This window comes from Peromyscus eremicus, chromosome 3 (assembly GCF_949786415.1).
Source record: "Peromyscus eremicus chromosome 3, PerEre_H2_v1, whole genome shotgun sequence".
Lineage (NCBI taxonomy): Eukaryota > Metazoa > Chordata > Mammalia > Rodentia > Cricetidae > Peromyscus > Peromyscus eremicus.
The window spans coordinates 124,241,748-124,269,158 of NC_081418.1; the positions used below are offsets into that span (position 1 = coordinate 124,241,748).

At 41.7% G+C, this 27,411-nt stretch overlaps 1 protein-coding gene, 1 long non-coding RNA gene and 1 other non-coding gene across 5 annotated transcripts in view; 2 read left to right on the forward strand and 1 right to left on the reverse strand.

Annotated features, from left to right (window-relative positions):
* Positions 1-1,603, reverse strand: part of LOC131907265 (uncharacterized) — a 28,518-nt gene extending 26,915 nt beyond the window's left edge. Inside the window, exon 1 of one of the 2 annotated variants that reach the window (XR_009378350.1) lies at positions 1,375-1,603. This is a non-coding gene — a long non-coding RNA (uncharacterized LOC131907265). The remainder of the gene's footprint in view (positions 1-1,374) is intronic. The other variant, XR_009378351.1, reaches the window with a different exon arrangement.
* Thumpd3 (THUMP domain containing 3) lies at positions 1,569-25,552 on the forward strand. Of its 2 annotated transcripts, none has more exons than XM_059258323.1 (10): positions 1,569-1,698; positions 2,726-3,012; positions 5,898-5,975; positions 11,201-11,668; positions 15,642-15,772; positions 19,349-19,418; positions 22,068-22,183; positions 23,602-23,712; positions 24,279-24,402; positions 24,919-25,552. In XM_059258323.1, exons 2-10 carry the CDS (start codon positions 2,758-2,760, stop codon positions 25,069-25,071), a joined length of 1,506 nt encoding a protein of 501 aa, XP_059114306.1. In that variant the 5' UTR covers positions 1,569-1,698; positions 2,726-2,757; the 3' UTR covers positions 25,072-25,552. The 2 variants fall into 2 exon arrangements, with proteins under 2 accessions (XP_059114306.1, XP_059114307.1); XM_059258324.1 differs by lacking the exon at positions 1,569-1,698 and adding an exon at positions 1,987-2,103.
* LOC131907522 (U6 spliceosomal RNA) lies at positions 16,493-16,599 on the forward strand. Its single transcript, XR_009378430.1, has one exon. It is a non-coding gene; the product is annotated as a U6 spliceosomal RNA (small nuclear RNA).
* Positions 25,553-27,411: the final 1,859 nt, after the last annotated feature.

The following is a 27,411-nucleotide window of genomic DNA, read 5'->3' on the forward strand; positions in this document are numbered from 1 at the left end:
ACACACTTTACCAGCTAAGCCATCTATATCAGTCCTCTGTTTTTAAATAAACTACAACACTGCTTTATACTGGCTGGTCCCCAACATCTGTGCTGCATCCAAGCCCAAGATCTGGCTTTACCTTATTCATTGTCCCTGCTGATAGGAATAGTGTGGCTCCACGTCTGTTGCTGCTGCAGCCACTAAATTTTTTTTTTCTTAAGGTTTTTTTGGGGCGGGCAGAAACGACAGGGCCAGGGTCCGAGGCATTTAAAGAAGAGCTTGGGACCTTGGTCTAGTGAGCACGCGCCGGCCGGCCGGCCGTCTTGACACACGGCGGCGTCTCGGTCCCTCGTGCTCAGGTGTCTGCTGCACAGCTGCAGCTCCCGCAGCTGCGCGAAGGTCTTGTCCCAGAGGTCGGAGTTCAGGGGCCCCTGGATGCAGCAGCCTGACAAGCCAAGGAAGCTGAGGCCTTGGGGCCGCTCTTGGAGGGCAGATGAGAGCTCCTCCAGACCGGCACAGCTGACCTCAGGGTTGGCAGACAATACAATTTTAATTTAAAAAAAAATCGATTTGGGGGCAGGGAGAGAGAGAGGGAGAATGTACGTACACATCATTCATGCAGTGTCACAGTGCCCTTGGAACTCAGACTCAAGTGTCAGAGCCCCCGGAACTGAAGTTACAGGCATTTGTGAGTGGCCTGATCTGGGTGGGTGCTGGGAACAAAACTTGAATCCTCTGGAAAATCAGGTCTTAATCACTGAGAACCTCTCTATAACAACCATCACTTTAAAAATTCAGTTGTCTCTTTTTGTTGAGTTGTAAGTTTCCTTTTTAAAATGTCGCATTTGGGCTACTGAGACGTTTTAGAGAAAGGACTGCTGCCATTCCTGATGACTTCAGTTGGATCACTAGAAGCCACGTGGTGGAAGGAGAGGTCCAACTCCTGGGAGTTGTCCTGACCTCAGATTCGGCACATGCTCCCCCCCGCCCCACAAACACACAAAATAAACGTAACTAAATTATGAAATGTAGCCTTTGAAATATAAAGAAAAAACATGAAACACACAATAGTGTAGTAACAGTCAACATAAAAATGCAATACGAAAACCACAGACCAGGCTGTGGGCTATATTCTAGTTACAGCCCAGCTTGCTGGCCCCTTGCAGAAACCAAGCCGGGTGTGGTGACACCCATCTTTAATCCCAGCACTCCGGATGCACAGGCAGAGACCGTGGATTTCTGCGAGTTCCAGGCCAGTCACCGCTACCTAGAGAGACTTCCATCTCAGAACCGAATTCCAAGTAAAAACTGCTATGCAAGACGGGAATGGGGAGAGATAATCTCTTTAGACCTAGTTTCTCTGACTTTAAAACGGGAATTAAGTCATAGTACCATCCAAATGCTTGCCGCCTGACACAAACATCGGGGCACAACTGAGGAGCTGACTCAGCATTAGCTCTGGCTACGCCCTCCGCGGAGGTTACCTCAGGGCAGGTGACCCGCCCGCAGCGCTTCCTGTTCCGGGTCAGAGTGCAGCCAACTGCGCACAGCGTTATGCGCACCCTCGTCTCACCACGAGCCCACCCCGAGCGCGGGAGAACCATGACCCCCCAAGGCCTGACTTCCGTTTCCGGGGCGGCAACTCGGCTTCCGGCGGCGTGCCCCGAGCGCGCCTTCTCCGCAGGTGTGGCGGCCGGAAGGGTCTGCTTGCAGCCGGTAACTGGCCCGGGTGGGAGTGGCCGGGTAGGCGGGATGGAGGGAGGGCGGCGTTGGCTTTGTGCCAGTCGGTGCCGGGATGGAGCATCTGGCCCCTCGCCTGGCTTCATCGCGGGTGGGAATGGGAGGCTTCCCTCCTAGTCGGAGCCACCTGTCAAATTCTCCAACCTGCCTGTAGAAGGTGGAGTTAGTTCTGTTCCCAGTGGCCCGCGGTGACACTGTGTCACCGTAGTCACCTCTGTGGCCTGTCCTTGGTACAGCATAGGGCCAGCGAAGGTGTTAGCCAAAGTCACAACTCCTTTGAAAATATAATGGGAGGTGTGGATCCTCCATCACGGTAACACCTCTCCAGCCCCTTCAGCCTGCACAAACACACATACAGGAAGTTTGTTTTACTAACTTCAGGTATTTTTCCAAGATCTCCCCTGGATACTCATCATTGGATCTCAGCGTCACCATGTATTGAGCTTTCAGAGCTTTGTAATTTACATAGTGGAAGTTGAGTTAATCTTTATTAAACTCACTGCCCACTTGACTAGAGAGAGGAAAATAGATACCCTACCTACACACTAAAAAGTTTTGATCATTAGTCCAGAATTGTGTTGTTCTCATTAAAATCTTCCAAATTTGAGACATATTATTTAATTCCCAGTTTGAGGCTAGGCACGATTAATTTTGCTTTAGGGTCATTTGGACCTGAGAATGTGGGAGGCAAGAATTCAAACCCTCTGAATTGCTAGTTAGAAGGACAGGGTGGGAGGAGTTTCTGTTTTTATGTTAACAAATATAGTTGTAAAATGGTGCTTGCCACACAGATGACCCCCAAACCAAACACTGCATGCTGTGGAAATGCTCTGATTTGTTTTCCTTTCTCTTACGTGCCTGTGTATTGCTTATTTAATCATGTTTCACTGCCTGCAATCCCTTCCCTTATTTATATGACAGTTTTAATTCTGATACATACATTTGAAATATGAAAAGACTGGGGTTTATTTCTCTTTTTTTCTTTTCTATATTGCCTTTAAAGAGACTGTTAGGCCTTCCAGAAACATTTCTATCATGTCTGACACTCAAGAAGTTACCAGCCAACTCCTAGATCTGAACCTTCAAGAGAACAAGAAGTCTGTGCCAGTGATGGAAAGTGGCATCCGAAGTGAGTCTGAGCATCTCCAAGTCACTATTGGAGCCACTGTACCTACTGGCTTTGAGCAAACAGCTGCAGATGAAGTCAGAGAGAAACTGAAGTCATCATGCAGAATCAGCAAAGACCGGGGCAAGATATATTTTGACATTCCAGTGGAAAGTCTGGCTCAGGTTTGAACAAAAGAGTATTTAAATTAGTCTTTCAACTTGGTTACTTTTTGATTACTTTTCTGGTTTGTAGACACCTTGGCAGTCAGTCCTTTGCTTTGATCTGCTCAAAAGGATCACTGGGTTTTCTGTTGTGTACTGATTTGTGAAATTGACTATTTTTTAGTGCACAGTGTTAAATGTTTATAATGTCTTTATAATGTGCGTTCAGTTTAGTACATTTTAGCGTTAGTTTACTATGCTTTAGAGGTGATCATAGCATTTCCTGATGATTGATTCACCAAAATGAAATGGACATGACTGTCTGTGACACTTAAATTTACTTTAGCAGAAGTTTGGGTAAGTACAAAAGCAGAGGTTTTCCATTTCATCTGTGTCAGAGACATTCATAATCAAAAGTAATTCTGCATTCCTGCAGGTGAGAAGTAGAGGTCTGCAAACTGACATCTCATTCTAACAAAAGCTACAAGCTTTCTTATTACTATACAAGTGACATAGGGCATAGATTATCACCTGGAGATTTTTTAGATTTTGTTTTTATCTTGCCAGTGTATCCCAGGCTTGTAGTAGGCACCCACATAATATTTGTGGTATGTGTTGGTAAACAAGTATTTTGTTGATGCCTTCAGCAGTTTTGTGATGATTGAGCAGTATTACTCTTGTCATTAATCAGGGGGCTTAAGAAGCAAAGTAGTAGTTGTCTTCAGTAACTCAGCCATCACAGAATTAGAGCTTAAACCCCATGTGGTTTTTTGGGGAGAAAGAAGGTTGAAATAGAGTCTGATATAGTCAGGGTCAGCCTGACTTTCACTACACAGCTGAAGATGACTTTGAACTCCTATTCCCTTTGCTCTACCTCCAGAATGCTGAGATTGCAGGCAAGCACTGTACATCAGCTTTCAAATCCCACGTTCTTTGCCACTGCAGTACACAACAAACCACTGCAAGCCATGAAAGAAGTAGAATAAAGCTCCACTTATGTTTACGTTTTTCCCTTCTCCAAACCAGGATTGTTTTCTACATGACATTTCAAACTGTTGTACTTTGTTTTTTTGTTTTTTTTTTTAAAAACACGCATTCTTCGTGTTGTGTAACAAAACTGACCCTTTAGGAGACACGGTCATAATGCCCATGGGTGGGTCTAGGTATGGAGATGTGAAATCCATGCATACAAGTTTCATAACTGAGAGGAACAAAAGCCAAAGAAAAAATTCCAGATAAACGCTGCATATACATGACGTCCCTTTTGCATTGCACTTCAGAAGGGGAGACCTGGCAGCAGCCCAGCCCCCCACAGTAAACCAAGGGCAAAACCCTGCAGACGACCTCAGCACCGAGTGTCAGGGCCTAGCAGTCTCCAGTCGCAGGCAGGCGAGAGTCCTTGAGGTCTTGTGCCTGTACAAGCCATCTCGACCTCCCTCAGCTCACGGCTGCCCTGTTGGGACTGGAGCAGAGGGAGGGCTTCTGTGTGATCTTCTCATGTAAATAACACAACTGGAGGAGGTGGTGGCCTCTTGTCGACTAGGAAATCATTTTTCAAGCTTGGGCATAAGAAATCTTATACAATTTGCATAAACAGTTAAGAGTAAACGAGATTATTTGGAATAAATGCAAGTATTTTGACAGTGGCAGATTCAGTTGCTACTGAAGACAATATTTTGGGGGTAAAAAGACAAGTCAGGGTTTGCTGTACAAGATGCTGGAAGGCACAGAACGACCCCCAAGTTCAGTCTCTGCATTTTCATTTTCTTGTGATTCCCTTGTTCAACCAAGCACCAGAGGGGATTTCTAAGCACTCGAGCACTTAGGGTTTGAACTGCTCTAGAAATCAGTAAAAACCTCAGTTAACTGGGGGGTAAAAAGAGAAGGGAGGGTTCTGACAAAGTGCAGTTCTAAATACATGTTTAAATGAACAACAAATCTTTTTTTTTAAAGATTTATTTATTATGTATTCAGGAGAGGGTGCCAGATCTTATTACAGATGGTTGTGAGCCACCATGTGGATGCTGGGAATTGAATTCAGGACCTCTGGAAGAGCAGTCGGTGTTCTTAACCTCTGAGCCATCTCTCCAGCCCATACTTTGTTTTTTAAGATTTATTTATTTATTATGTATACAGCGTTCTTTCTGCATGGATGCCTGCAGGCCAGAAGAGGGCACCAGATCTCATTACAGATGGTTGTGAGCCACCATGTGGTTGCTGGGAATTGAACTCAGGACCTCTGGAAGAACACCCAGTGCTCTTAACTGCTGAGCCATCTCTCCAGTCCATCAAACTCTTGTACTTTTATCTCACTGCCCTTTCTCTGGAGTAAAGCAGGAGCTGATGGGTAACCAAAGAATGGAACATTTAGGATGGGAAAATTTTACGTTTACATTTTTCCCTTCTTCAAACATGACATTTCAAACTTTCATCTCACTGGCCCTTTCTCCTGGAAAAAGCAGAACTGATGGGTAACCAAAGAAATGGATGGGGAAATTTTTAAATATAAAATACAGATATGAGCTGGGTGGTGGTGGCGCACGCCTTTAGTCCTAGCACTTGGGAGGCAGAGGCAGGCAGATCTCTGAGTTCGAGGCCAGCCTGGACTACAGAGTGAGTTCCAGGACCTTCAGGGCTACACAGAGAAACTGTCTCAAAACAGCAACAACAACAAAAGTACAGATATGGGGTACTTTTAAAACCTGCCTGTAACCCCAGTACTGAAAAACTGAGTCAGGGAAGTTGTGAGTTTGAGGCAACCCAGAGCACCATAGCAAGACCCTGTCTCAAAACAAAAATGAAACATTTTTGTACCTTTTTCTTTTTTTAAATATTTAACTGTAGCTAGCTGTGTTATTCAAAAGTATTTTCTGAAGTTTGTTTCTAACGTTTGTTTTCCTCCCTAGGTTCATTGTCTGAGATCAGTTGATAACTTGTTTGTGGTTGTTCAGGAGTTTAAAGATTATCAATTCAAAAATACAAAGGTGAGCTATTCTAAGTGTGGTGGCTGATTCTCAGCCATCTTTCCCAAAGAGATTGTCTTCTACTGTTTACTGCCTGTCAGTAGCTCTGCTGTTGGTTTATTTGTTTACAATGTTAAGATAAAATGAGAATCTGGCACGTACCGAAATATGTGATCACAACAAGCTTTGTCATTAAAATCCAGAGATCTCTTGCAGTCCATCCCAAAAGCTGCTTTTAAAGGTCAGTGTTTTTTTTTTTTTTTTAAAAAAAAAACCCTGAAGTTACAGTAGAAAATAATAGACTGCTCTTAGATTAGCTTGACCTGTAGTACATATTTTGAAATTCCAGTTTGAAACTGGAATTGCTTCTAGCACATGAAGGAAAGATCACAGATAGCATTCCCTCCCCATTTTGCTTTTGTCCTGTTTTAGCTTCATGTTTTGAAGTGAAGCCGAAGCAACATTTAATACCCTTCAGTTGTTAAGACAACAGCTTTGTCTCCAGCCTGTATTTATCATCTGAGTCCTAAGTATTCAGCTGCTGTTTAATCTGAAGGGTGAAAATAGGCCTCAGTAATACTTTAAGGTTTTTTCCTATATCTCTTTCTGGCCAGGTTTCCAGAATCAAGTGCTTAAAACTTTTTCTGTCTATGTTATGTTAATGTCTAACTTAGAGGTAATCTTTCTTAAAAGAACTGTGGTATGCTGTCTAATTCTCTGGTCTTTATTAGTTTTCCAGATTATTTTGGCTAGCCAAAGTATTCCCAAATCAATCAAACTGACCTGGGGGAGAAACTGATCTGGGGGAGAAAGTGATAAAGCACTTTCCTTGTTAGATTCTAGTAAAAAATTTAAACAGCAACAAAAAGGCTAAAACCTAAAGCCTAAAAAAGCTAAACCCTAAAGCCTACACACAATTCAAACAGCTCTAAAATATCCACTGAAAATAACTAAAAATTTTACTACCTACAAAACTAACTTTCAACGTTTAGAAACACTAGCATTATAATCCTTCGGATTCCTTTTTTTCTTTAGTGATGCCCTGGGGGTTGATCCTTTGACCTTTGCACCTTAAGTGAGCACTCCCACTGAACTCCCCAGCCCTAACTCTTGAGTCTTCTCATAGTTACTACAAACTGAATGATACCTAAAAAAATAAGAGGCAGTCTTTTGAAAAGTTATGCTGCTAAGTATTTGGGAATTTTGAAGGTCAGTTTTATGCATGAATAAATGTTACTGGGTATTAAAATTTTTTTCCTGTCTTAAATTCTCTTACCTTTAAATTACCAGGACATTATTAAATTTATTAAATTCTTGGAATTTTGTCATCTTAAGATTTGTATAGTTGAGGAAGTTCTGATATCTAAATAGAGGTGAATTTGGTCGTTGTGGTACAAATTTACATGAGCTAACCTTTCAAAGTTGCTTTGGAAATCACTGTGAAAAGGTTCTTGAAGGCGAGGGGATCGCTATTGGTAAGGTACCTACTGCACAAGCACAAGGACCCAGGTTCAGTCTCTAGCACCTGCACGAAAGCCAGGCAGGACCGTCAATAGCTGTGACCTCATCACTTCCGGAGAAAGAGAGACAGGTGGATTCCCATGCTCTTCAGCCAGCCAGCCTAGCTGAATAAGCTCCAGGTTCAGTGAGAGGTCCTATTTCTGTTTGTTAGATTTTTTGAGACAGGATTTCTCTGTGTAGACCTGGCTATCCTGGAACTTGCTCTTGTAGACCAGGCTGGCCTTGAACTCAGAGATCTGCTCAGCGATCTTGGATTAAAGGTGTGTGCTACCACACCTGGCTTTTCTGCTATGTTTTTAAATAGTTTAGAACTTTTATTTTTGTGTCCTAGCTATTAGCTTTATAAATGCAACTTAGTACTATCTATCTACTCTACTATTTTCTTTAATATCCCTGCTATGTTTGCAGATGAAATTGTCATGTTTTCCCCATTTTCACTCCATTCTGATTTTATTGTTTCACTTCCTTACTGTTGGACCTGTAAATATACTTTATCAGCATGTACTCTGTCCTTTGGCCTGTAAGTATAAGCAATGAGGGTTGCATCATTCTTAAATTACTTCTCTTTCCTATTATGTGCTGAGTGTACCTAACTTTGCTTCTGTTTTATAGTCACAATTCACACTTTGTTTTTATTTTAGTCTTAAAGCCAAATGTGGATAAAGGTGTACTTCTTGCCCTTCACTGTTGGCTTGTTTGGTTTTGAAGATGAGGTTTTGTTCTGTAGCCCAGGCTAGTCTTGCATTTGAAGAGATTCTCCTGGGATTGTTAGCATGAGCCCCTATTCCTGGCTGTTTCTTGTTTTTTTTTTAATGGCCTGAGTTGAGGGATGTTTATCTTGTATATTCTGTTAGCTGGAGTGTAAAGAACTAGTCTTCCCTTCTAGAAAGACCATGGTAGTTCTTCTAGCAACAAATGTTGTGAAGAGTCTTGAGTTCATCTTGATAAATATGTAATGACCAAAAAACAAGGGAAAACCCAGCTTTCTTTGAAGACTTTTGAGTATCTCTTATTGTTAATTCACTTAAACTTTCTGGAAAAATATCTTCAATTGCTGAAAATTTCAAATCTCCTAGGTAAATAAATACATGTTAATTGTCTTCCTTTTTTTTTAAATCATTTTCTCTTCAATTCTTTTGAACTCTTTTGCTCATTGCCATGCTATTTGCTTTTCTTTTCTCCACATCCTTTACTGTTTTTCAGCAGGAATCTATGAATACTGGTTTCAGTGTGGCCTTTACTGGTATTTATGTATAGGTGAGCACTCATATCTCCACCTTATTCTCATTTTTAGATTTTTTTTTTTATGTGTATGGGTGTTTTGTCTGCATGTATGTATGTGCACCAGGTACATATGCCTGTTGCACGGAGGTCAAAAGAGGGGGCCGGATTCCCTAGAACTGAAGTTGTGAATAATGTAAACTATCAAGTGAGTGATCCAAACTTGGGTCCTCTACAGGAGCAGTAAGTGATCTTAACCACTGGGTCAACTTTCCAGCCTCCTTTACCTTGGTTTTTGTTTGTTGGTTTGGTTTGGTTTGTTTGTATTGGGTTCTGTTTTTTGTTTTTTTGTTGTTGTTTTTTTTTTTTTCCTGCAGACAGGTTTCTCTGTGCAGCTTTGGAGCCTTTCCTAGAACTCACTCTATACACTAGGCAGGCCTTGAACTCACAGAGATCCTCCTGCCTCTGCCTCAGGAGTGCTGGGATTAAAGGCACGTGCCACCACCACCTGGCCCACCTTTTTTTTTTCTTTGAGATAGGGTCTCTTGGTAAACCTAGAAATCACTGTCACCTAGGCTGGCTAGTGAGAAAACCTCAGGGATCTTCCTGTCTCTCCCACCCCAGCACTGGGATTATAGGTACACACCACTGTGCCTGCTTTTTTTTTTTTTTTTTTTTTTTGAGAGAGGGTTTCTCTGTGTAGTCCTGGAACTCTCTTTGTAGACTAGGCTGGCCTTGAACTCACAGAGATCCGCCTGCCTCTGCTTCCCAAGTGCTGAGAATAAAGGCATGCACCGCCACCACTCGGCTGTGTTGATAAGTTTTGAACTTACTCATATGTGAATAAGGCAGTTTCTCTTGGACCTGCTGTTTATAAGAGGGTCCTGGTGGTTTTCCAGACCCTGAGGATTTTCTAGACCAAGAAGAGCTCTCCCTGGACTGACTGGGGATAAACAAGTCTTTTCCTCTTTTTTTCTTTTTTATTGTTTTATTGAAGTATAATTTTCATTCCACTGAATGAATTGTTTTAATCTTTACTTCCTTTCTGGCCTCATGCGAACAGAGGCTTTGGAGTTTATCAAGAAAAGCACATTTAACTCTTATCAATGAACTGTGGACAAATATTTGAAAAAAGTGTATTGATACAGCATGCTAATTGCTAGATTGGAGTGTAAAATATGGCTGAAGTGACTAAGAAACTGAGTATTTCATTTCCTAAAGGTTTTGTTTTGTCTTTTTGTTTTAAAACAGAGTCTCACTGCATCCATACCTGGCCTGGAACTCATTTAATAAACCAGGCTGGCCTCAAGCTCACAGAGATCCAGTTGTCTCTGCCTGGGATTAAAGACGTGCACCACCACACCTGGCTTCTGGAGCTTTAAGTCATTTAAACATCCATACTGTGGTGGTTTCTATAGATTATATAGCTCTGTTTGGATAGTGTTTGCTCTGTTGGATAGCAGCATTCTGTATTTCACATTTAAATGTCATCCAGTAACTGCTTCTTTGTTGTTTACTCTTGCAGTACTAGCAGTTGACTTTAGGACCCCGTACACTGTACCATTGAGTTATATCTATGGCCCTCTTACTTTTTATTTTGAGATAGGGTGTTAATAAGTTATCTAGGCTGGCCTTTAACCCACTCTGTAGCTCAGGAAACCTGAACTTGCAACTTTGCCCAGGTTCCTTCGTAGCTGGGATTACAACTCTGTGCCAATAAACCCACCCTGGCAGCTGTATATTAACCACCCTTTATATGCCTCTGCTGTTGTAGGTGTGTGGCCTATAGCAAAGGTCAAGGTAGTTTGGGTCCTTCCACCATGCATTTACAGGAGTGTCCTTGCTAGTAAACAGTACATAAACATAGTAACCATAGATCATGCTTAGTACTGTAGTCAAACTGGAAGAGAAGAACTTGATAGGGCAGGTACCGCCAAATTTACTTTTTAAAAAACATAATCATATGAGCCAGGTGTGGTGGCCTACACCTTTAATCCCAGCACTTAGGAGGCAGAGTCAGGTGGATCTGAGTTCTAGGGCAGCCCGGCCAAAGAGCCAATTCCAGGATAGCCAGGGCTGCAGAGAAGAGACCCTGTCTCAAAAATACAAAACAAATGGATAATCATACTATTTAAAATCTGGACAAATAACATTTTTAACTTCTACAGTTTGAAATTCAAATTCAGAAGATCTGAAAGGAAGTCATCTAGACTAGTTGTCTTCTTCCTCTGCTGCCGTCCATCCCCTGCTTCCCCTCACGGCATTCCTCAGTGCTATATGTCTGATCTGCCTTCTCTTATTCTTTAGTAGTGTAGTGTTTATATACCCTCACTTCTCATTCACACTGAGAGTTCCTTAATTACAGGCATTATTTGGTTTACCCTTTGCTTCTGCACTCCCACCCCTCCATCCTAAGGACCAGAGAGCTGTCTATAAAGAAAGTGGGCATTTATTTGTTCAGTTGAAGTGGTGAGAAATAAAAGAATTTCATTCATCCTTTGCAGGAAGAAGTTCTAAAGGACTTTGAAGAATTGGCTGAAAAGCTCCCATGGTCTAACCCTTTAAAAGTCTGGCAAATTAACACCAGTTTCAAGAAGAGGAAAGCAAAGCACAGAAAGGCAAACCAGAGTGCAGGTAAAGAGAAGGCCAACTGTGGACAGGGAGACAAAGCAGAAGAGAAAGGTGCTAAGAAGCTTACCAGCAGCACTTCAGAACCCCAGATCTTGGACTATTATGAAAATCCAGCCATCAAAGAAGAAATATCAACCTTAGTGGGCGATGTCTTGGCGTCTTGCAAAGATGAGACTGGCGAAAGAGAAGAAACTGAACCACAAGTACAGAAGTTTAGAGTCACCTGCAACAGAGCAGGAGAGAAACACTGCTTTACCTCCAATGAGGCTGCGAGGGATTTTGGGGGTTCTGTTCAAGAGTATTTTAAGTGGAAGGCTGATATGACCAACTTTGATGTAGAGGTGGGTATCAGCTTCCACTGATGACTGTAATGGGGTTGGGACAACGGCTCAGTGGGTAAAGTGCTTGCTGAGCAAGCCTGAGAACCTGAGTTGGGATCCCTAGCACCCACCTAGAAGCTGGAAACAGATGTGTGCATGTTAACCCTAGCACTGATAGGTAGAGACAGGCAGTACCCTGGAGCTTGTTGGGCAGTCCAGCTGAAACAGCAAGACCCTATTTCAAAAAGTAGAACAGTAGAAAGACACTCACACACAAAAGGGAAGAAAGGTTCTCATGTTTGTAGAATTTCTAGACTAGCTTAGTAAAGGGACAGTAAAACAGTGGCCATAAAGCTAGGAGGATGTAGTTAGGAACAGCATGGCCTATGGAGATAGATGTGTAGATTGAATTTTTTTTTTTTTTTTTTGGTTTTTTGAGACGGAGTCCTGGCTATCCTGGACCTTGCTTTGTAGACCAGGCTGGCCTCAAACTCACAGAGATCCTTCTGCCTCTGCCTCCCGAGTGCTGGGATTAAATGCGTGCGCCACCACTGCCCAGCTGAGCCTCTGTTTCAAATGGAGCCAATAATAGTATATACCTTGAAGGTCTATACTATAGAAGGCAAATGAAATAATGGTTTAAAGTGTTTGGTATAGTATATTAGTATATGCTAAGTACTCAATGGATAGATGCTGTCAGAACTCAAGTAATGGGGGCATGCGCCTTAATCCTAGCACTCAGAAAGCAGAGGATCTTTTGTGAGTTCAAGGCAAGCCTGGCCTACATAGTGAGTTCTGGGACAGCTAGGACTATGTCGAGAGCCTGTCTTGAAAAACTCTCAGGTGTTCTCTGTCTGTCTGTCTGAACTCAGCATCAACATGTCCAGCAGAAGAGTCATTTTTTTTAAAATTGCAGTGCTGGACTCAGACCCAGGACCTTGCACATAGTAGACAAGCACTCTACTTCTAAGTTATGTCTACCCAGTTTTCTAGTTTCTAGTCTAGTATTTTTCTATATTATGTGGACTTCTAGATTGTAAATTTACCTAAAACAAACTTTTATCTGCAACTAAACCATAGTGGAATCTAATTTTTAGACCCTTAAATCTGGGTTTTAGGGCTAATCCTCATCTAGAACCAACTCCGCTAAAAAAGTCAGCTAGGTTCTCAAAACCAAATGCCTCCTGTTAGTTAGCTTGAGAATCCTTGTGACTACTGAGTGACTAATGTGGATAATAGTGATTGGAGTTCCTTAAATTTCTGTTGGCATGTATAGGTCCCTAGCAGTTGACATGATTACCAAGAAGTTGATTTCTGTTGCTTTGGGGTACTTAAATCTGGAGCATGTCACTTTCTTTGTAACTTTTCTTAAAAAAAAAAAAAGTCAGATTAGTACAATTCCTCATGCCATATTCTCTTACACAGCTGCCATGAGAATGAATAGGCTAAAGAACAGACATGTCTAGAAATTAGCAAGGTGACACAGAGGACAAATCATGGAGCCACACTGCCTGGGTTAAATTGTAACTCAGGCACTGGTATGAAGGGCATATGAACTGATGTCTCTGTGTCCTAGGCTCAGAGGGGCTTATAGGAAATGAGGCCACTCGAGTAAGATGTGTAGAACAGGGCCTTGCATGTTGGAGTGTCAGCTCTTGACTGCTGTCTTTGGTAAAACTGATGAGGACATTCTAAGGGGAAGATTGGGGAACATTTTATCTTCATAGAATATTTTTGAGCCGGGCAGTGGTGGCACACGCCTTTAATCCCAGCATTCGGGAGGCAGAGGCAGGTGGATCTCCCTGAGTTCGAGGCCAGCCTGGGCTACAGAGTGAGTTCCAGGACAGGCTCCAAAGCTACAGAGAAACCCTGTCTGGAAAAGCCAAACAACAAAAGAAGAATATTTTTGAATTAGGAACACTAGGACAAAGATAGTCATAGCAGACATTATGTAAAAGTACTAAGAAAACAGTAGTTGATAAAGCAAATGTGACATGGTGTCAGCTTTGGAGAGAAGGTACATTTGAGAGTCTGCTGTGAAAGTGGGCTTGCTGCACTTACGGATGTTCGAAGTGGTTTCCCAAAATGTAGTCATTTAAAAAATATATGTAGTCCAAGTGTGGTGGTACATGCCTTTGACTCAGGAAGCAGAGATGGGCTGATCTCTTATTTGAAAGCTAGCCCTGGTCTTCTCTGTAGCAAGTTCTAGGCTAGCCAGAGTGTAGAGTGCATAGTGAAACCCTGTCTGGTTTTTTGGTGTTGTTTTTTTTTTTTTTTTTTTTTTTTTTGGCTTTTTGAGACAGCTTTCTCTTTGTAACACTGGCTATCCTAGAACTTGCTCTGTAAACCAGGCTGACCTCGAACTCAGAGATCTACCTGCTTCTGCCTCCCGAGTGCTGTGATTAAAGGTGTATGCCACCACTGCCCATCTAAATCCTGTCTTTAAAAAACAATAAAATGCACACACACACACACACACACTCATACACTCATATTTTAAAGCCATGTCATCAAAATACGTTAATATAATAAAATCTGGGAGATAATCTAGTGATAGCCAGCTTGTATATATAGTGAGTGAAAAGAAAATATTTTAAAATTCAATGAAAATAATATATAGAGGAAAATACATATATTTCATTTTTGTGAAGTTCAGAAATGATACAACTAATTTATAATAGTAGTGGTCAGATTAATGATCACCCTGCATGTTGTCCAAGAAGGAAACAAAGGGAACCTTCTAAAGGGTACTGTATATAGGTCAAAGCTCACTGAAATATGTATGTAGTTAAGATTTATATACCTCTGGGCTCATGAAATGGCTCAGTGGGTAGACAGACTTGCCACCAAGGCTGTTGACCTGAGTTCAATTCCTAGGACACATGGTGGAAGTTGTCCTCTGATTTCTACACCCTGTCCGCATATACACATAAATAAATAAATACATAAATAAATGAATTTTATGCACTTTATAGTAAGCATGCAAAGTATAACTCAATCAGATAGTTTGGGAGGCTGGAGAGATGGCTCAGTGGTTAAAAGAACTGGCTGTTCTTCCAGACAGTACAGGTGTAATTCCCAGCACCTACATGGCAGGCGCTCACAATGGTCTGTAACTAGTTTCCAAGGATCTGACACCCTTTTCTGGTCTCCATGGACACCAAGTGTGCATGTGGTGTACAGATACACATTTAGGCAAAATTCTCATGCACATAAAATAAAAAATAAAAAATTTTCTAAAAAGAAAGCTTTTGTGCTTGGTAGATATGTGAGTACAAGCCATGCCTGGCTTTTCTGTGGGTGCTGAGTATCCAAACTCAGGTCTTCATAATTGCAAGTACTTCTCCACTGAGTCCTCACCCCAGCCCTGAGTAAGAGAGTTGTCTTGTTTTTGTTTTATCTTAAGACTTCAAAACTTCTTAATAAGGCAAACATATATCACATACTTATGATCATAGCATTTATGAGGCAGAGGCAGGAGGGTTTTGAGTTTCAGTCCAGCTAACCTACAAAAGAAATTCAAGCCAGGCCGGGCAGTGGTGGCACACGCCTTTAATCCCAGCACTCGTGAGGCAGAGGCAAGTGAATCTCTGTGTGTTCGAGGCCAGCCTGGTCTACAAAGTGAGTTCCAGGACAGGCTCCAAAAGCTACACTGAAACCCTATCTCAAAAAACCAAAAAAAAAAAAAAGGAAAAGAAAAAAGAAATTCAAGCCAATCTTGACTCAGAACTGTCTTTTAAATTTTTTTTTTTTTGTTTTTGTTTTGTTTCATTTTGTTTGAGACAGTCTCTTTATCTGGTCCTGACTGTTCTGAAACTCATTATGTAGACCAGGTTGACCTTGAACTCACAGATATCCACCTGCCTCTGCCTCCTGAGTGCTGGGATTAAAGCACTTGGGAGGCAGCACCACACTCAGCTAAGGCCCTATGTAAAACAACAAAAAAAAAGATCTTAAAGAATGCCAACTGTTTCTTTCATCTAATTTGACGTAGGTTCTCCTGAACATCCATGATAATGAAGTCATTGTCGGCATTGCATTGACAGAGGAGAGTCTCCATCGAAGAAATATTACACATTTTGGACCTACAACTCTTAGGTCAACACTTGCCTATGGGATGCTGAGGTAACAGAAGGGATTTTCTATCTTTATTGCAATGGACACTTTACTCTGAGTTTTGCTTTAAAACACTCATTTTCTAAAAAAATGTCTTGGTTAGAATTACAAAGTTGCCTATTTCCTCTTCAGTCTCACTGTTGTCGGCTTAGCTGGTGTGTTAGTATTATTGATTAGAAAGTGAGAGTGGTAGTTTCATGTATGTCTTTGGTGGATTGGCCGTCTCTGTTGAGAAAGGATATCCTTTTTTAGGAGATAGAGCCAGATTTGCTGGGCTTTGTTTTTATACAGTGAAGCAGACAAGAGAGCCTTAAAATGTGTAAGTGAATACAGAACTGGTACATTGAGTGAAGGTGTTGCAATGCAGCACAGGCCAGCCTTGGTATCCTGAGTGCTGGGCTCATAGAACACACTACCACACCCTGCTTACTCATATGTTTAAATGTTACACTGGCAGCAACCCAGGGATCATCTTGGGACTTTCAGAAGTGCAAGGCAAGCAACTCTTTGCTGTTGTCATTTTTTTTTTTTTCCCAGAGCTGAGGACCGAACCCAGGGCCTTGCACTTGCTAGGCAAGCACTCTACCACTGAGCTAAATCCCCAACCCCTGCTGCTGTCATTTTTCTGTCATTGGTGTTTCCTTTCTTAAAGTTCCCCCCCTCTGCCCCTCGCCCCACCCCCCAATCTTGAGATTTCAAGACTGGCATGGGACTCAAAAGATTATTCATGTACTCAGTTTGGCAGTACATATGCTAAAATTAAAGCAATAAAGAGAAAATTAGTATGGTCCCTGTATAAAGATGACAGACAGATTTGTGTAGTGTTCCATATGAACAAAAAAAGAAAAAGAAGAAAAAATTTATTCATGCTGGAGAGATGGCTCAGAGGTTTAAGAGTGCATGCTAGCCGGGCGGTGGTGGCGCACGCCTTTAATCCCAGCACTCGGGAGGCAGAGGCAGGCGGATCTTTGTGAGTTCAAGGCCAGCCTGATCTACAAAGCGAGATCCAGGAAAGGCGCAAAGCTACACAGAGAAACCCTGTCTCGAAAAACAAAAAACAAAAAAAAAACAAAAAAAAGAGTGCATGCTGAAGAGGACCTGAATTTGGTTCCCAGCACTCAGGCTGTCAGATAATAATGACCTGCAACTCCAGCTCCAGGGGATTCAAGCCTCTGTCTTCTGCAGGCATCAGCATTTACATGCACACATCCACCCACACATGCACACATACACATCCTTTTGAAAAAATAGAGTGGTGGCTGACTTTGGGGTTATAGAGATGGCTCAGCAGTTACTAGTTGTTGCTGTTCTCCCAGAGGACCAGAGTTCAATTCCCAGCACCCATGTCTGGAAGCTTACAACTGTCTTTAATTCCAACTCCACACCCTTTTCCAATACCTTCTTCTGGCCTCCATGGGTACCAATACACATGTGCACATGCAGAGAGAGACACACACAAATACATACACATTAGTAAAAAATAAAAATATTTTATTAAAAAGTTGTGTTCATGAAAACTAAATGCAGAAATACAGATAGGTTGTCTTATTCTGTACAGTGCCTGGCATATCCTAATGAGTTATATAAGTATATTTTCTTCCTTTCTAGTCCTTGCTTCCTCTTTCATCCTGGTCATATGTGGACTCATAGTTCCTCACAACTGGAGCATATGAAGTTGATAACAAAAAATTTAAAGCAAACACTCTTAAACTTCATTCATTGAACAGACATTGATTATTTGTCTCCAGCTGTGATTATAGAAACCAGCATACAAAGAAGTATTTTGGGTGCAAGTATTAAAAAGCTAAATAGAATAAAAAAGTGATGATTGGGCTGAGGAAGTAACTCAGTACAGTTTCTGCACAAGATAAGGTCCTGAGTTTGACCTACCAGCAGCACATGCGTCTAATTCCAGCACCAAGGAGGCAGAGAGAGGAGGACCCCTGGCCAGCCAGTCTAACTGAATTTATGAGCTCCAGGTTGTGAGGGACCCTTTCTCAATAACTGAGGTGAAGAACAATTGAGGAAGATGCCCAGCCAGGCATTACACACCTTTAATCTCAGCACTTGGCAGGCAGAGGCAGGTGGATCTCAGTGAGTTCAAGGCCAGCCTGGTCTACATAGTGAGTTCCAGGACAGCTAGGGCTCTGTAGAGAGACCCTCTCTCAAAAAACCAAAACCAAACAAGAGAGAGAAAATGATTCCCAGTATTGACCTCTAGCCTTCACATGCATGTAGGCAAACACAAGTGTGTACGCATGTACACATCTATACATGAAGTGATAATTATGCTAAGGATAAGGTGGTTGGAGAGATGAGCAAATATATCAAATCCACAAAAAATCTTGAAAGCCATCTCAAGAAAGGTAGACTATGGGGCTGAAAAAATGGCATAGCACCGTAGGAGCACTGGCTGCTCTTCCAGAGTTCTTTAGTTCAATTCCTAGCACCAACATGGTGGCTCACAATTGTTTATAACTCCAGTCTGGGGATGTGATGCCTCTTCTGGCTTCAACAGGCAATACTTATCTGTGATGCAGATATGCATGCAGGCAAAACATCCATACATAAAGGTTAAAAATTAAGAAGTGTAGAAACTAGGTAGTAGAAAACACGAGCTTGCTTTTCTGTCTCTTGAAAGCTTATGGACATATGCTCAGCTCACCTGTGCACATGGCTGCCCGCATTTAAATATATGTACCTCCAGTTGTACATGACTAGTTCACACAACCAGGGGCTACTTGCTCTTTATTACAAATTCCTAAGAGGATTTGAGTGACATGTTTTGATCAGATGCCCAGTCCTGGCTCATTAGCAGTGACTGACATTACAGGCTTGCCTAAGAATCTGTCTTATGAGGGAGATTGTTAGCATGCATGGTGTAAGGTCTCAAACAAAACATGAAAAGGTTAGAACAGACAAAACAGTAACCTGAGGATTGGTACTACACAGAGCAGATAGAAAAACGGGACCTGTGGTCCTGACTGTCACCTCGTTTTGGGTTCTAGGAAAAATGCTTCTTTGCATCAGTTTATCTGTTAAATAGTAATGGGGTTGTTACAAGGATTCAGTGAAATAACAAGTGTATAAAGTTAAAGCAGTTATTTTATGTTAAAGACATTATCTCTACATTATACACAAAATGAAAGGATACTGAATGCCTGGTTGTCAGCAAATGTCTTCTAAAGAATCTTCTCGCCGGGTGGTGGTGGCGCACGCCTTTAATCCCAGCACTCGGGAGGCAGAGGCAGGCGGATCTTTGTGAGTTCGAGGCCAGCCTGGTCTACAGAGCGAGATCCAGGAAAGGCGCAAAGCTACACAGAGAAACCTTGTCTCGAAAAGAAAAAAAAAAAAGAATCTTCTCAGCTTAGCTTCCTGAGTGCTGGGATAACAATTCTTTCTTTTACTTTTTTCAGCATTGAGTCTGAAACCCAAAGTTTGTACACATAGGTGAGCACTGCTCCTGACTTTCAGACTATAGATTGCTGCTCCTTCATGCCTGTGTCCTAACCTTTAGGAATCTCTATTTCGGAAGCCTCAGCTTTTGGCTGATCTCACATGTGCTGAATTGTTTTCTCCCTCCAGGCTCTGTGAACCTAAACCTACTGATGTAATAGTGGATCCAATGTGTGGAACAGGGGCAATACCAATAGAGGTAATCACGCCTCTTTATTTTTACATAAGCAAGTGATACTATCATGTATTTCAAACAGCCCAGTGCCATACAACTGAACAGTAATACTTGTTTTCTGGCTCACAGAGGAGCTGGAAGTGACGGCTCAGCCACTAGATTGACTAGCAGAGGAGAACTGAAGGTGTCATACACGGGAGGAAGTTGGTTTTCATCTCGATAGTTAGAGCTTCCTGGAGTGAACAAGTTTAGTTATGAAGAGGAGAAACCTCAGTGGTGTGGCTCAGTGCTGGGGTGGGGTACTTGCTTGGCATGCCAGAGGTCCTGGACTTGATCTTCAGCACTGCAAAACAAAACTAGAAACCAACCCACCACCTATGAGCATTCCTTATATTTGTTTCTCTGTTTTGAGACAGGGTCTCACTATATAGCCCTAGCTGGCCTCGAACTCAGAGGTTTGCCCATCTTTTCTAGGATTAAGGGCACAAACTACCACACTCAGTCTTTTTTACCTGTTTTCTTTTTTAAAAAATTACATGTTTTAGGAAATCTGACAAAGCTACATACCCAGTGACCTTAAATAATTTTAGAATTACTACCTCACTTATAAAAACTAAAGAAGGCACTGAGCAGTGGTGACCCACGCCTTTGATCCTAGCACTTGGGAGGGAGAAGCAGGCAGATCTCTGAGTTAGAGGCTAGGCCTGGTCTACAGAGTGCGTTCTAGGACAGTCAGGGCTACACAGAGAGACCCTGTCTCAAAAAATCAAAACCAAACAAACAAACAGAACAAAACAAACTGCAGAAGGCAAAACAAGAACTGAAAAGATTTTTTTATTTTATTTTTTTAACCTTTTTGAGGCAGGGTCTTGGTACGTAGCACAGGCCGTCCTTGAATTCATGGCAGTCCTCCTGTCTGAGCCTCTCTCAGAGTGCTGGGATTACAAGTGTGAGCCCCACACACAGTGGGAATGGGATCTTGTAGGTAGAGAACTGTTGAGACTGAGTGAATCACATCACCTATGTGTCTGTAAGTGATTGACAGGCAGGAGCTCACAGGAAAATCACTTAGTTTTGTGTGAAACACAGTGAAATATTCCAGACTATACCAAAAGCCAGTAAAAAGAAACTGCACAGAAGTACCACAGATTGTGTTGAGTGGGCAGAAATGGGACAGATGAGCAAGCCCAAAGCAACCCATAAAGGGTAAAATAATCCAGAGTGTAATTAGAAAATCTATGGTCTGACTTTGATCAGGAGTTAAGATCCAAGAGGAACCACATAGTCTGCATGTTCCACTAGTGTTGGCTGGGGAATGACTCCTGCTTGAGATCTGAACCAGAGAGTTTAGTTACGGTCAAGAATTGTGGAAACAAAGTTGTGGTTCTCCAGCATTAAACCATGACTTTTCTATGAAATACCAGGTAAAGTTACCATGTGTCCAGAAACATGCAACAGAAATAGACACCAGAATAAAAGAGGGGGAAAAACAGTCTGAGCCATTTCCATGTAAAAATAGGCACGAGAGCACCATTGTAGTAACTTTAGCTGAGGAATGATGGAAATCGTGAAAAGTTGCCAAGGTCTGTGGACAGATGTGGCCACTAAAGTATCATATACCTGGCCTACTCAGAGGATACTCTGAGATTTAGAAGTAATGTAAAGTGCAGCTTGAGGTGGGAAATCCAAATTGGATTAAAAATTAAAAAAAAAAATAGTTGGCAAAGATTCTTACCCAATGGAGCCACATCTCCAGTGGGTAAGAATCACCTGAGAGACTTACCCTGTGGGTTCCTTCTGTATCCCTACCTACCCAGTTTCTGGCATACCTGAACATTCCTTTTGCTTGCAGTCATTGTAGAATAATAGACTAGAATATGTCATCAGCTTCAGAGATCTGAGCAAAATACAAAGTTATGAAGTGCTGCATTCATGCATGCATGTCTTCATGGCACAAACTACCTTAGTGTACTCGTTTCACAAGTATGTATTGCTTGGCATATATATTCTGGTGACATTTTTTACTTAACTACAAAATCCTTTCAGAGATATATGGTGGTTATCTTTTAAAAGCTAAACTTTCACAATCCAAGAATATAGGTCTGGTTAGTTTGGTTAATATTTTGGGGGGTGGAGGGTTTCCGGGACAAGGTTTCTCTCTATAACAGTCCTGGCTCCTGGAACTCGCTCTGTAGACAAAGCTGGCCTTGAACTCACAGAGATTGCCTGCCTCTGCTTCCCAAGTGCTGGGATTAAAGGCATTCGCCCCCACCACCTGGCAGTTTGGATAATTTTTTAAAATCATGTTTATTTAGTGAATTAGTCTCTTGTATGTGCCAGCCTTTGCTGGGTAGGGATTGAATAAAATACTAGACCTATCCGGGAAGAGTTGCTAGATTACTTGGAAGACAGAATTGATAGACAGTTAAAAATGGGACAAGTCAGCAACAGAGGTGTACAAAGTGCTTCTGGGGCTGACACTGATGTGGTAGTGGGTGACACTGGAGCCACGTCTCCAGTGGGTGAGAATTCAGCAGGCAGAAAAAGAACAGGGAGGTCATTTCTGCTAGAGAAATAAATGGCACGGGTCACCATGTTATTGAAAATTGACCGTAATGACTGTCCCTTTAATTGTCTCTTGTGGCATATTTAACCAACATTCTTGTCTCATAGGGGGCTACTGAGTGGTCTCACTGTTACCATATTGCTGGGGACAACAACCCACTGGCAGTGAACAGAGCAGCAAATAACATCTCATCTCTGTTGACTAAGAGCCAGATTAAAGATGGGTAAGTTTAACTTCAAAGACCGCATTGCATCTTTGCAAGTCACTCTCCATACTGACTTGGAATTGTCATTCATTGCCTATGCTTTGTGATACCTTTAGAACCAAATGAACAGTGTTGGAAGATACCATCTAGCTTATTGAAAATCACTTATAATTAATGTAACTTCAATTTCCATATTTTATTGCAATTTTATTTCTCCTTTTTTGTTCATTATTTGTCTTTTCCCCCAAACAGTATAGTATAGTATAGGTTTATTTATTTAGAAAAGGTCATATCCTATAACTGGCTCTTACCTTGAACTCACTGTATAGTGCAGCTGGCCTCAGACTCACAGTGATCTTCCTGCCTTCGCTTCCCAAGCCTGGGATTATAGACATGAACTACCAAATCCAACTTTTTACATTTGCAGTACATGGGTAGATTCATTTTAATGTCACCAATTTGAGAATACTTTCAGTATTTTTACATGGTTCATTTTTAATGACTACACAGCATTCCATCATATAGAACTACTACAGTTTACTTATTTAGCTTTTTTTCTAAAATAATGTGAGTCGAGTCAGGGTGTGGTTAACACACACCTTTAATCCCAGCACTTGGGAGTCACTGTGACTTCGAGGCTAGCTTGGTCTACAGACTGAGTTCCAGGATAGCCAGGACTACAGAGAAAACCTGTCTCGAAAAACCAAAAAATAAATAAATAAAAGGTAAAACAATGTAAATTGAAAGAAGCATGAAGGCCATTCTCATAACTTCTAAATTACCAGTAATCTTGACTCGTGGCTCTGGCCTGTTCAGATCCTCTAATCACTTTGCCTTTGAAGCCTTTTGGATTGGTCTTTCTGTTTATTTGTGTATGTGTGGGCCTGAGAGTGCCATGGAGCTGTGCTATGGTGTAAAGTCAGAGGACAGCTTGTGGGAGTTGGTTCTCTTCTTCCTCCAGGTCCCAGGAATCAAACTCTTGTCAGGCTTAGTGGCAGGCACCTTTGCCAGCTGGGCCATTTCTCTGGCCTTTTACACATTTTTTTTACATGTAAACTCATTTCCTCTGGTGCTTTTTAAAATTGTGTGTGAAACCATACATCCTTTGAAAAACAATTATAACCATTTAAAAAACTTGTATTTCAGTTATGTCTATATTTCTTCCTATATTACTGTAACATTTCTTCTTAGAAAAACAATGTTTAAAAATTAATACTGCAGAATGTTTTTTCTTTTTACATTTATTTATTTGTGTGTGGGCAAAAGAGTAGGGGCTTGAAGGTCAAACTGAAGAATTCAGTTCTCTCCTTCCACCATGTGGGTGGGCCCCAGGAATCAAGCTCAGGTCATCAGGCTTAATGGCAAGTGCCTTTGTCTGCTATGCCATCTCATTAGCCTGGGAGAATATATTGAGTATCTTTCCTTTGTCTCTACAGAAAAACATCCTGGGGTTTGCCCATTGATGCTATTCAGTGGGATATCTGCAACCTCCCACTAAGAACTGCTTCTGTGGATATTATTGTAACAGATATGCCATTTGGAAAAAGGTAGAATTGGGTTTTTCTCTTTTTGAAATGGAGTTTGATTTCACCTGTTATTGTACTGTTTGTCTTCTCAGTCAGAAAGTGTACCATAATTCATTTCATCCGTTATGCCATTACATGATCCTATTCTACATTATAGGCTGAGGAGCATTTGCTTCTTGAGACAGATTTCTCTACTCAGTGGTTTGGCTCATATAATTTGTTTCTTGTCTTCATTGAGATAAGTTACAGTTATAAAAAATTATTCCAGGCAGTCCCGGCACTCAGAAGGCAGAGGCAGGTGGATTTCTGTGAGTTTGAGGCCAGCCTGGTCTATAAAGTGAGTTCCAGGACAGCCAGAGCTGTTAACACAAAGAAAACCTTTCTCGAAAAACAAAATACAACAAAAACAAACATTTTGATAGAAAACTCTGAACACTTGGCTAACATAGCTTCCTTTATTGGCGTAGAATGTCAAAGCTCTGGCCTCTAAAAAATGTCTTCTTCCTACCTTGGATTTTGTTCTTATCTCATATAAGAAACTACCTATTTACCTTTTGCAACACTTTTTATTTGACCTTCTTTTATAGGATGGGCTCCAAGAAGAGAAACTGGAATCTATATCCAGCTTGCCTTCGGGAAATGAGCCGTGTCTGTAGACCAGGGACAGGCAGAGCTGTACTGCTTACTCAGGACAAGAAATGTTTTACCAAGGTACCGAACATGAGAGTTAAAATCTCAGCCAAAGGCAACTTTAGGATTCTTAAAAGAAGGCTTTGGACCCTAGTGATAGGATAGGGGCACAGCAGGCAAGGCAGACAGGTGGACCCTCAGAGCCATTCAGTGAGCTTCTGGGTTCAGTGAGACCCTTCCTTACTTCGCCTGCACGCGTGCTCATACACACACACACACACACACACACACACACACACTCACTCTCTCTCTCTCTCTCTCTCACCTGCCTGTATGTGTACCACATTTATGCCTGGTGCCCTCAAAGGACAAAAGAGGGTATTGGATGGACCCCCTAGAATTGGAGCTGTAGATAGTTGTAAGCTGCCATGTAGGTGCTAGAAACTGAACCCAGATCCTCTGCAAGAACAGCAAGTGCTCTAACTTCTGAGCCAACTCTCCAACCCACCACCCATAACATTTAAGTGGCAAAGATTCCAGGTTGGTTTAAAAGCAGACTTGGCAGCGTAATGATTTTATGTTTTTTGTGTGTACCAGGCATTATCTGGAATGGGACATGTGTGGCGAAAGGTCCATACAGTCTGGGTGAACATCGGGGGCCTTCATGCTGCAGTTTATCTTCTAAAACGCACACCTCAAGCCTTTGTTCATCCTTCAGAACATGATGGAGGAAGACATGCTCCTTGGTAATGCAAAGAATGAAGACGACTGTATATTTATAGTTCCTAATGCTGGACGTGTCAGCTTTGGGAGAAAAATGGCAAAAAAGTAACTTAGCATTGCAGTCTTTACTGCTTAACTACTCCAGAACGCTTTGTTAGCAAGGTGACCGTAATGGTATTTCCTGAGAAGCCTTGGCTTCTAAGTTTGAGAACACTTTAGGTCACGTTCTATCACCTGTGAAGCCTAATGTTCTATAGCCTAAGTTCTTTATATCACCCTCAGAAAGTAAAGCATCCCTCAAGACCTAGTTTACCATCTGCCTTAAAATACACACAACCAAAACAGGGCAAAGGTGCTTTGTGTGGCTATTAGTAATAAGACATTACTAAGTAGTCCAAGTGTCGGTAGATGACGTATGGGACCAACAAGCCAAATTAAAGCAACTTTTCCTTTAGTATACATGTCTTACTTTTCAAAACCCAATAAACAAATAAATAAATCCTGTCAATGTTTGTGGGGGAGCTAATGTATCTTTAAATGAAACCCTGACCTGGGAGGCCTAGTTCATCATTCAGTTCTCCAGTTGTACTGAATCCTTCCTCAGATAGTGCTATGGGAAATGAAATAACCTCAGTACTCATCAGTCCCGCAATAGTGTGTCCTAAACAAGCCCTGCTTAAGCTTTGATGGGAAGTTATTTTGGAGAGTCTGGCTTCATTCAGCTTAGATTTTCATTATGGTGTTTCTATTTAGAACAAAGGACACAGTACTTCCTTTCTTTGAAAACAGAATCCACATTGACAGCATAGTCAGTAGCCAGTTGGCTTGGAATTACTTAGTAGAGAATGAACTGGGATTAATAAATTTGTAAAGGTTTTATATCCTAGATGGGCATTTTTGCAATTGTCAAATTATTGAACAAATTTACAAGTTTCCACCTTTGACAAAAGAAACCGTTTAAATCTCAAAGCAAGCTGGGCAGAGCCAGGATGTGCAAGGATAGTTCTGTTTTCATCACCATTTACCAAGTTCCTGACACAGTATTTGCCAGTGAGCATTTAATATTCACTGAACAAATAAACTAGTACTTTCAATGCTACGTTCTCAAGCTAATATACCAGGTTTATGCTTGATTCATCACAGATCTAATTCTATAAGTATACAAAAAATCTGATCAAAGACACTGCAAATACAGTGGGTACTATGTCATCTTCATCTCTGGTTGGTAAATTGTTAATATGGTTACTAGAATAAGAAATGAGCTATGAGTTTTTTTCCCCCTCTAGATGAGGTTTTGTTACATAGCCCTGACTGGCCTCTGCCTCCCAGGTGCTGGGATTAAAGGTATGCAATACCATCCCAGATGAAAGTCTTACTTTTAAGTTGTATTTTTGTGCAGGTGCCTATATGTGGAGGCTAGAAGCTGGAGTTAATAGGCAGTTTGATCTGCCTAGTGTGGGTGATGGGATCTGAACTGAAGTCCTCCCCTACAACATCTGGGCTCCATTGTTACTCTTCCCCCACCACCAAGGTAAAGTTCTTGCTAATCAGTTGTTAAGATGGAGCCATTTAGCCAGGCGGTGGTCGCCTTTAATCCCAGCACTGGGAGGCAGAGGCAGGTGGATCTCTGTGAGTTCGAGGCCAGCCTGGGCTACAGAACGAGTTCCAGGACAGGCTCCAAAGCTACACAGAGAAACCCCATCTCAAAAAACTAAAGGGAAAAAAAGATGTAGCCATTTAAGATGCCGGTTCAGTTTCAACTCAAGTTCTTACTTTTCTTCTGTGACCCACTTAAAGCAATACACTTTTCTACACTAAAACCTGACTGTCCAGTGTGCCTAGTATAGTCTTCTAGGCTTTTTAGGAGTCAAACTGTTTACCATGTACATCTTTCTAGAGAAGCCATTTTTCAAAATTTAAAACCTAATCCTTACCATTCTTAAAAATTTGAAACATTGTAGCACCAATTGCATTTATGTTAGGATTTATGTGGGGGTGGGGATGGGGTGGGTCAGCTCTGTTTTCAAGACTGGGCTGGGAATATAGCTCAGTGAGAAGACTAACCTAGGAGTTTGCAACTTTGAATTTCTGGGTTAAGAGGCCCAGATGGTTTTTGTGTTCGGCATTCAATTGAGAGGGGATAGGTATTAGGCAGAAAGCACTCTATCATGGAGTTATACACCTTCCAGTAGTTCGTCCAGGTCCATTTTGTTATGACCATCAATAATTAGAGTCAAGTTCTCATGCTCTTAACAGTGTACAAGTTTACCCAATTCTGGTTTTTACCTCAAAGTTTGCTCCCCCCCCCTTTGGTTTACAACACAAATGAGTAGCAATGAACACTGTGCCAAAGCACTGCAGCTCTAC

Bases quoted from the DNA above. Each gene is read 5' to 3' on its own strand.
- Thumpd3 (XM_059258323.1), top strand. From the start codon at position 2,758: ATGTCTGACACTCAAGAAGTTACCAGCCAACTCCTAGATCTGAACCTT. The intron at 15,773-19,348 runs GTAACAGAAGGG...TTCTCCCTCCAG, and splicing joins CTTGCCTATGGGATGCTGAG to GCTCTGTGAACCTAAACCTA. The intron at 24,403-24,918 runs GTACCGAACATG...TGTGTGTACCAG, and splicing joins ACAAGAAATGTTTTACCAAG to GCATTATCTGGAATGGGACA.